Genomic DNA, 9,746 nt, shown 5'->3' on the forward strand with positions numbered 1-9,746 from the left:
TTGATTGGGATAACGAAGTAGCAAAAAGACAATTCTTGGCTTTGGTACAGGAGAAATGTTTCTATTTCCAGAACAGATCCTTTGCAAGAGCAAGAACTTGGTGGTGGTAAACAGCCCTGGTGTCCAGTAAGAGACCTTGGAGAAAAGCCAATCCCCTTTATGGCTTTTGTTGTTGTTGTTGTTTGGTTTTTGTTTTGCTTCTTTTTTTTTTTTTAAAGGAATATAAAACGATTTATTGACCACTGTTCACCGTTATTTACAATAAAGTAAACATACAGTTGGGTGACATTCTGACACTACAGAGTGACTTTGCTGGCTCATTGAACCAGAATGCAAACACTGAGAAGACTGATCCTACCTAAGTAAGGAACGAGTCAGGGTAAAGGAAAAGCATGCAGGGCAGTAATTGATATTAGCAAATTTTGTTCACTCACTTAGTCAGCAGGTCTTAAATCGCCAACATCAGCTCCAACCATGATTCTATTTCCACATCAAACAGATTCCACGAATCATAACCTTTTAGTACAGATTTTAACTTTCTACAAAGGAATGGTTCACTAGAGGAACCTTTACGCAGACCGGCTGACCTGGACCTGCCTCTGTAGACCAGGGGGCCTCTTAAATCAGAGCTCCTCCTTCCTCCAGAGTGCTGGGATTAAAGGTGCGCACCACCACACTCGGCCAAGTCTTGTTATTAAATCACACACTTTGTCTAATTCCATTTTCTGAAGGGGTGTTGGTATGGACAACGTTCTGTAAATTACTGTATTTACTTGATAATACATCAATTCTGATGGGGTTGGTTTTAAACTATCCAATAAATTACAGACTCTGCTTAATCTGAAAGGTTATGGTTTCAGGAAAATGGTCACAGTGATGGAATCTCATCAACTTGCGTTTTCACGTTCAGTTCTTTTGAGTATTAAAAACAAGGTAAACAGACAGGTTATGTAAGTGTTTTATGCATACACTGCATAAAACAAACAAACAAACAAAAAAAAACCCAGAATGGTCCTTCTGTGTCCCAGTTAAAAATAAGTTCTGACTTGAGTAATGACTGTAAAATCTCCCCAGCATTTAAGGAAAGCTGTTCTCCAAACCTGAGGAAATTCAATATGGTGTCAAGTATTCTACTGTTAAAGGAAGCAACTACAGAGAGCTCTCACTCGCTCAAAGGAATCAGTGCCTTTTGATGCAGAACAAAAACCAAAAATATCCCAACTACTGTCAATACTTTCAAAACCAGCATATCAGACTTGATTTTCATTAGAATGCTATTTTTTCCACACTAGTAATTCAAAACCCAAGATCCAAATTGTGTGTGTGTGTGTGTGTATGTATACACACACACACACACACACACACACACACATATGACAATCTGAGGACACTTCATATTCGCCTCCTTTGCCAGCACCAAGTCATCCTCATCTGAGTCCTTCCATTTCATGAGAAACATTAGCTCTCCACTGCTGTCTGTGGCACCGATTATTCGCTCAGGGTCAAGGCCCCTGGCAAAGCCCCTGGGCTTGTCAGCAGCATCTCTCTTCGATTTGCTATCATCAGATTCACTGTCAGATAAAGATTTCCTTTTTGTACCATCTTTTTACCAGCTTTTTGAGAATTAAGAAATGCTTCAATTAATTCTGGACAATCTAAATTGTCTAAATTTTCTTCTGGTTCCCAAGTATTATCAGCACTGTGAACCCCTTCCACTTCAGGAAATACTCCACCTTCCCATTCAACTACACGACGGTCCAGTACTTTTTCTACCACAAATTCTTCAGGCTCTGCCTCTTCAACTTTTTTACTCTTTCCATTCTGTTTCCCATTTTTTGCAATGTAGTTTTATTGGATGCCATTTTTAAAATTTAATCGGAGAGTTGAGGAGTTCACCGCTCAGATGCTCAGGGCCGTGCGGATCCTGCAGAGTCTCCCGCCTGCGCGCTTCATCTCAGTCACATCCTTGTTTTGCTTTTTTGAGGTAAGGTTTCATGTGCTCAGATTGGCCTCTACTTCCTAAATGCTGAGATTACTACACCTGGCTTACTGTGGCTTTTTACATAGATAAAAATTATCACATTTATTTCCAATGTTGCACATTAGAAAACTAATGTAATTGAATGGGGAATCCCTCAAAGATACATTTGTATTTTAACATTTGTATTTTAAGTGTTGCCTTAAAATAGAGGGTCTTGTAAATACAATTAAGTCTGAAGAGATTGCTCTAATCCAGTGATGGTAAATGTGCTTTCAAATGGAAGATTTGAGATGAAAGACGGTTTGCAGCACTGTAGCCACGAGGTGGAAGAGGCAGGGCACAGGTTCTTAGATCTTCCAGGAGTGGCCCTGAGGACACACTGCAGATCTCTGGCCTTCCACAGCTGTGACAATACATTTTTGGTGTTCTGAGTCACTAAGGTTTTTGTTTTGTTTTGTTTTGTTTTTTTATAGCAGCTGTGGACCTAGTAAGATCGGAGTAAGATAACTGATAAGGGTACAGGGTACCTGTTAGGAAGGTAAAATCGGAGGCCTTTTGTACTGTTCCAGATAGCAAAGTTCTAGTATCTCTTTCAAGCATGATATTGTTTCATAACCAGAAATGGCTTTGTGTGTCCTTACATCTGCCCATCCCCGGCAACTTAGAACAGGACACCTGCCCCAGACAGTTGGCACTGGGTCAATTATGTTCTTCTGGAAGTAGATATCTGATATTTTACTTGCCCACAACATCCATAACACTTCAGTTTTTATTTGAGAGGTTATTTTCATATTGTCTGTTAAGTCGTCCCTTTTTGGCCAAAAATAAACATGTGATCCCAGTTAGGTCAATAAGAATACTGAACTTTAAAAATACATGTTTTTGGTATTAGGGACTGAACCTAGATCGAGTGTTCACACAAGCTGTACCACTGAACCATACTGCCTTCCTGGAATTTGAGTAACATAAAACAGAAGGGTGGATGTAATTTTTATTTTATGAGTGTTTTGGCTACATGTGCATGGTGTCCCTGCAGAGGCCAGAAGAGAGTGTTGAATCTTTAGAAATGGAGTTAGGGAAGCCTAAACCCTGTCCTCTGAGAATCGTGAGTGCTTATAACTGCTGAGTCCTTTCTCCAGCTCATAGGTAATTTTTTTTATGGCGAAACCCTAAAAAGCTATTTATTATTAGGCAGGAAAAGACCCAAGAACTTGGACAAGGCAACCTGAAAGTTGGTATATCGTTGAGAATCGGCATAGAGAAGCGGTCACCTACAAAATAGTTGAGGATGCATGATCACTGTGGGAAAACCTAAGCTGCCCAACAGGAAGGCGGGCCAGACACGACGATACCGGGGCAACGTGTGGATGATGGGAGGGCAGAGGTTAGAAGATACAGCACCAGCGCTTGGGAAGTAGAGGCAGGCGGATCTCAAAGTTCAAGGCCAGCCTGGTCACAAAGGAATGATGATCAAGTATAAGGAACATAGCCCAGTAAGAGACAATATTGGAGTATGGAAGAAGAAGAATTGAATCTTGGGTATGGGTGAGCTGATGTATGGTGGGTGAATGCTTAAGGCTGGAGTACAATGGGGAGTCAATATTTGTGGGACAATAACACATTCTGAAATAAGGGACAATACAGGTTGTTTGTTTTTGCTGTACTGAGTATGGAACCTCCGGTTCATAACATTGAACTACACCCCAGACTGGGGCTGGATATTTGAGAGTTTATGTTTTTATTTATCTTTGTGTATGCCATATGTTTGCTAGTGCTTGTGAAGGCCAGAAGATGGTGTCAGACCCCCTTGGAGCTGGGGTTAACCCTTGATTGGTTGCTGACCAACATAGGTACTGGGAACCTTACCCCAGTTCCCTGAAGAGCTGCAAGCATTCTTTTGTTATTTGATTGATTGGGTTGGTTTGGGATCAGGGGTGGTGTGTGTGTGTGTGTGTGTGTGTGTGTGTGTGTGTGTGTGTGTGTGTGTTATTTTATATTTTAAGGTAACACCCCATACTGAGGGAAGTCAGGGCAATCTCAAGCCAGAAATCAGAAACCGAAGTAGAGACCACTGAATAGAGTACTTATACTCTCTGACTTGCTCATCCAGCTTTTAATTTTTAAAATTAAAATACAATCATAATTTCCCTTTCCTTCCTCTCTTTCCCATGTCCCTCTCTTCAAATTCATGGTCCTTTTCTTAAATTGTTATTGTTTTACACACACACACACACAAATACAGCCTGGGTCTGTTTGGTGTTGTCTGTATAAGCTTCACCCGTGATACCTCAACAATATGGCTGCCTAAATGAGGTCTGAACAAGGACACCACCAAGGCGCTTGGGAACATGAAGCTGTGGAGGGGTGGGGAAGGGGGAATCTCATTGCTCCCACTGGGAGACAACCACAGGTCACTGAGGAAGGCTGAGAAAGAATATGAATATTCAGTCTCCCCCAGGGAAGAGCTCCCTAATTTGACTATTACCATGCAACAAGCATTCTAACTGGCTGAGCCATCCCCAGCCTGGACATTGAAGCCAATGCTAAGATTTTAGAGGTAATAGGGCTAACTGGTGTAGTTGGTAGAATCAGATGCTGGTATTTGGGGTAGAGATATCTGAAAAGTCTCATGATAACATGGAATAATAGCGAATGTTGAGAAATGGGTAATCTGGAGACTAGAGGAAGAAGTGTTACCTTAAAATGATGCAGTCGTACCTAGGACTATAAAGTGAGAGACAGCAGGGAATGTGTGCTGGGAGAGCATTAGCCCGTGTACACCGGGATTCGGTGGAGAGCAATGTTAAGCGTCAGTACTGGATCCAGTATCCACAGTACAATGGGAAATTGACATAACTATTTTGGTACCTTGGAGATGTGATTTGGGGGAACATTGCCATTGATGTTTAGAGGGAATTACTGTAAACAGGCTGTCATCAGGGAACAGTGGGTGTCATTCTTAGGGTACTTAAAGTGCAAAGAAGCAAAATACCAAATCGCATGGTGATGATACAGGATCAGGGAAGGCCAGAACAGTGAGGGGGCGGGGCTTCTATTGGAAACCAATTTATAAAAGCTCAAACTGGGTCCATCATGGAGCCGGTCCAGAGCTTAGCTGAGGGACTGTGCTGGGCCAGAAGCCCCTTGATAAGGAGGCAGTGGGGATTCTATGCTGAGCAATGGGCAATGGTACCACGTGGCAGTCAGACTGCTGTTAGGGGATTGTGGAAATAGGGATCTGGACACAGATGCTGCAGAGGGGCCTGTACAGCTATTTGGTGTGGAGAGATTCTGGACCCAGAAGTGCTGTGTAATCAAGTCAGCTTTACAGGGATAGCGGGGATGTCTCAAAGAAAGGGGAGTGAAATCTGTCAAGGGTCACCCTATAGTTGGAAGTCAGTGGACAAATGAATACAGAGGAGACTGAGCATATGATTTATTCCATCAGACATACTGCAATTACAGACATTTCCAGAGTATAGCAGCGTTGGAGTTTTGCTTTTGAGCAGCTGACATGAATAAGCAGTGGGTAGGCGACTAACCTCCAAAAACAAAACAAACAAACAAACAAAAAACGGGTATTCACTGTTTTGCGTCTCAGCAGGAACTCTTTGTTACCGACAGTCCTCAATCCCAGCCCCTTCATCTTGGTACCACAGCTTCAGAAGGCCTCCAGGCTGAAATGAAGTCACCATGGAATTCTCTAGCACAGTCCTCCTGTGGCCCGCAGCAAAGGAAAGCCCCACAGTCTCATCTCATGGAATACACGCAATTCCAGGCCTCCATCTCTGAAGACCTGTGGTCTCCTGTTCCACACAGTCCAAAAACCCATCTTGAGCGTTGGTTTTCTGGTGGTCCGTTCTGCTTACTCAGGCTGTGGGTCCTTCTGGTAGCCACAAAACCTAAAACGGGAAAAATGCACAGCCCGAGTCAGCCCCAACTCCCGAGGGGGCAGAATCTTCTTGACAAACGCCACTCACCTCCTCCAGCATCCAGCCATGTCCGCTGCTCTCCCGGGTCCGCCAGCTTGGTGATCACAGAGTTCTGACCAAAAGAACTAGGCACAGCTGGCTCATCCCGGTGTGACGCAGCATCATGAGGCTCCAGCACTCCGAGCCAGGGTGCTGGCTCTCCTTGAGGTACTCTCTGAGAGAGGCCGCAGGCTCGGGTCTGGTTCATCCTTTAAACGACAGAAGGTTGAACTCTGCGCTCTACAAACAACAAAAATGCTGGGCCCTCACGTCACAAAGTGGTACGATACAGAGACATCCTAATTACAAACGGGGTTCAATTCAATCCAGGATAATACTAATTGCACTCAATGTACGGATGCAAGCAGCATCACTATTTCATTGTCTGCAGCGACTCTGGACCGTCTGATGAGCAATTAGACAAAGCGACAACAAAGAAAAGAAGCATTGGACGCTAGATGAAGGGGGTGCAACGCGTCTCCGAAACAAAAGGCTACGTTTCTCTTTTCCCTGCCCTCCCCTCCCCTCCCCTCCCCTCCCCTCCCCTCGACTCTGCGCCCACCCCGTCGGGCCCTGGCCGCTTAGGCAAGCTGCAGATGGATATAGGTGAAGATGCAGGAGGTGATGGAGAAGGCGATGGCCGCGTAGATGAAGATGGAGAGGTGCGGGAAGTGGTCGAGGTAGCAGCCCTCTTCCACCGGAGGCTCTTCTTCCTTGGGCTCTGGACGCGCGGCGGCCTTTCGGGGCAGCCCGGCGCGGGTCCCCAGAGCCCTCCCGCCCGAGCGCCGACCAGATTTCTTGCCAGCCGAGGTTGCAGACTTAGGTGCACGCGCGGTGTGGCCCTCCTCCAGGGAAGGCTTATCGAACAGGCCCTCGTACTCAGGGTCAGAGTCGAAATACATCTGCTCTGGACCCCAGGGCTTGCGCGAAAAGGGACCCTTAGCCATGAGCGTAGAGCACGGGCGGATAAGCTGCTGAGACAAACGAAGAAGCTAAGTCCCCACTGGGTCGCAGTGCAGTGGGCGGTGTCCCGGGCTGCAGCTGTATTTCTACACTCTGGCTGGGTGGGGGTGACAGGGGCGGAGCCAGCAGAGCAGGGGGCCTCTACGGGGTCCGGAGCCTCTCTGCCCAGACCGCTCCTCCTTTCCGCCCACAGCCTGTTGCAGAGGTTGGCCAGCCAGCTTCTAGCACCTCTCAAGTCTTGGTGCAGCACAGTCTATCTCCATAGCAACTAGACTGCCGTGCGGGGGAGGAGGTGAGAGACGTTGGGATCTCCCAGCTAGTAAGGGGGACTTAAGAGTCTGGAAGCAGAAATGCGGTGGGGGTGGGGGAGCAAAGCTCCAAGCTATGTGGGGGAGCTTCCCCAGGGTTTTATTTCTTCTTTTCAAAGACATGAATAATGTAAGGTCTTTGATAGACCTTACATTTGATAGACACATTTAATGAGATGAGGCACAAATTCGCAGTTTTATAACCAAAGGACGTTGCACTGTTGCATGAGAACCACGACATGAAAATCAGCGAAGAAAGGCCAACTCACAAACTGTCTGCTACTTAATCTGTTCACTCTATATTTTGTCTTTCCCTCACCGTCTTCATTCCCTTCATTCCTGTTATGGTTTGTAGACGCTTAGCCCAGGGAGTGACACTGTTGGAAGGCGTGGCCTTGTTGGAATAGGTGTGTCACTGTGGGCATGGGCTTCAGACCTTCACCCTAGATACCTCGAAGTCAGTCTCCACAGGAAGCCTGCCCATGAAGATGCAGAACTCCCAGCTCTGGTTGCACCCGTGCCTGCCTAGATGCTGCCATGCTCCCTCCTTGATGATAATGGACTGCCCCTCTGAACCAGCCCCAAAAATATGTTGTCCTTTATAAGACTTGCCTTGGTCATGGTGTCTGTTCACAGCAGTAAAACCCTAAGTAAGACAATTCCCTTCCTTCCCCTTCCCAGGCTGAACTCCTGACCCCTTTCTGGCTCCGGCAGAGGTATGTGTTTGTGTAACGCATGAAAAAAACTGACAGTCTAGTAGAAAAAAAAGGAGGGGGGCAGGAAGCTTAGCTGTGTACGAACTCAGGAGACTGAGGCAGAAGAGGATCATGAGTTCCCATCCAGCCTGGATGTATAATGAGGCTCTGACTCAAAAGACAAAACCAAACAATCTAACAAAACACAACATCACAACAAAACTTTCACAAACCAAGGGCCCAGAATAACACAGGCCGGCTTCCCTTTCCCTCCCTCTGCCTCTCCCCTCTCACTGCTATCTATACAGCCTGGTTTCCCATTCTTCATCTGCTTCCAGCCTGTGGAGCATTTCACCAAATCTCAGGGAGCAGGGAGGTGGCTCAGTAGGTTAAAGGCACTTGCCACCAAGCCCGAGAACCTGAATTTGATGCCTAAGATTGATGTGATAGAAGGAGAGAACTGACATCTACAGGTGATCCCCTGAACTTCTATGTTCTGTGATGGGTGTGTGCACACGCTCACGTATTACACATGAAAACATACATGCACAACACTAAGTATTTTTTTAAAGTGTTGAAAAAAAAGTGTCCTTTCAGAGACTTTCATGAAAAATCTATTTCAGAAAGAAAAAATCTATTCCAAAGAGAGAAAAATTGAGATAAAAATGAGCCCATTTCTCACTTTCCTTCCCAGTCAGACTCTTTGGTACCTTTGGTACTTGATGGGCACCACTTTCTCCTGGCACCTCTGTCGTGCCTGAGATTCCAAGGCTGGTTGTCAGTCCCCTATAGGATTTGGGGAGAGCATTCACATGGGTCCTAGTTGTGTTGGAGAAATCCGTTGGCAAGCCTGTCAGTATCAATAGATCTGACTCTTGCCAGACAACCCATTCTAGTTCATCCAACAGAAAGCAGGATCGAGGTGTTAAGTAATGTGACCAGAGGGCCGTGTCTCCATTACAAAGCTCAGGACTCTGCAGCAGTAGTAAATCCCACTGGGTTGGTGTCATTCTCACGCTTGTTGAGTAAGTGATAGGGCGAATGAGTGACTGGCTGTCAGCAGCAAGAGGTTGCATTTTCAGAATTTAGCAGCTGCAGATAAGAATGTCCCCTAGGACAAAGATCCCCAGCTATCTTGTTGGACAGAAGGGTAGAGAGTCTTTAGAAAATAGTCTCACAGTTTCAAAAAAAGGTTAAGTTAACTTAAGGTACAACCCAGAGGGCTGGAGAGCCGGCTCAGCAGTTAAGAGCACTGGCTGCTCTTTCAGATGGCCCACGCTCTATTCCCAGCACCACATGGTGGCCTGCATGGGTCTGTAACTCCAGTTTCAGGAAACCAAACATCCTCTTCTGACCTCCATGGGCAACAGGTATGCACACAGCGCAGAGGCATGCATGTAGCAAAAACATGCAGATGCATGAAATTGTTTTTGAAAGTTAAAAAGTTCACCTTTCTCTTCTCTCTCCCAACCCCAGAGGATCACAGATCTTCTCCTACAACCTTTTTCCACCATTCGTCCTTTTGTCCCAGCTGCTGAAATCTAGGAGGCATTCCCTGGAAACAGGCTGGCCACGATGGCCAAGGAATCAGATCAGTCCCTTGCAAAGCCAGCCGTCACTAGATGCTTCCTCATTCAGTAGATGGGAACATACACCGAGACCCAGAGCCACAGCATGTGCAGAGCGAGAGACCCAGGAGCACTCCGTCTTAAAAGGGATATCCGGGCCTTCCCTCAGGGCTCAGGGAACCCTGTGGAAGAATAGGTGGAAAGATTGCAAGAGTCAGAGAGTGGGGGTGCCCAGGGAGCCCAGATGAGGGCACTGGATC

At 46.1% G+C, this 9,746-nt stretch overlaps 1 protein-coding gene and 1 pseudogene across 1 annotated transcript; both read right to left on the reverse strand.

Moving 5' to 3' along the window:
- Window positions 1-1,077: 1,077 nt before the first annotated feature.
- Window positions 1,078-1,945, reverse strand: LOC116910310 (annotated as a pseudogene).
- A 3,448-nt stretch (window positions 1,946-5,393) lies between these two features.
- Window positions 5,394-7,184, reverse strand: LOC116909882. Its single transcript, XM_032913620.1, has 2 exons — window positions 5,962-7,184; window positions 5,394-5,883 (listed from the first exon to the last, which is right to left on the reverse strand). The coding sequence occupies exon 1, from the start codon at window positions 6,897-6,899 to the stop codon at window positions 6,534-6,536; it is 366 nt and encodes a 121-aa protein (XP_032769511.1). The 5' UTR covers window positions 6,900-7,184; the 3' UTR covers window positions 5,394-5,883; window positions 5,962-6,533.
- Between the last annotated feature and the right edge of the window lie 2,562 nt (window positions 7,185-9,746).

The sequence above is a fragment of the Rattus rattus genome, chromosome 9 (assembly GCF_011064425.1).
Source record: "Rattus rattus isolate New Zealand chromosome 9, Rrattus_CSIRO_v1, whole genome shotgun sequence".
Classification (NCBI taxonomy): Eukaryota; Metazoa; Chordata; class Mammalia; order Rodentia; family Muridae; genus Rattus; species Rattus rattus.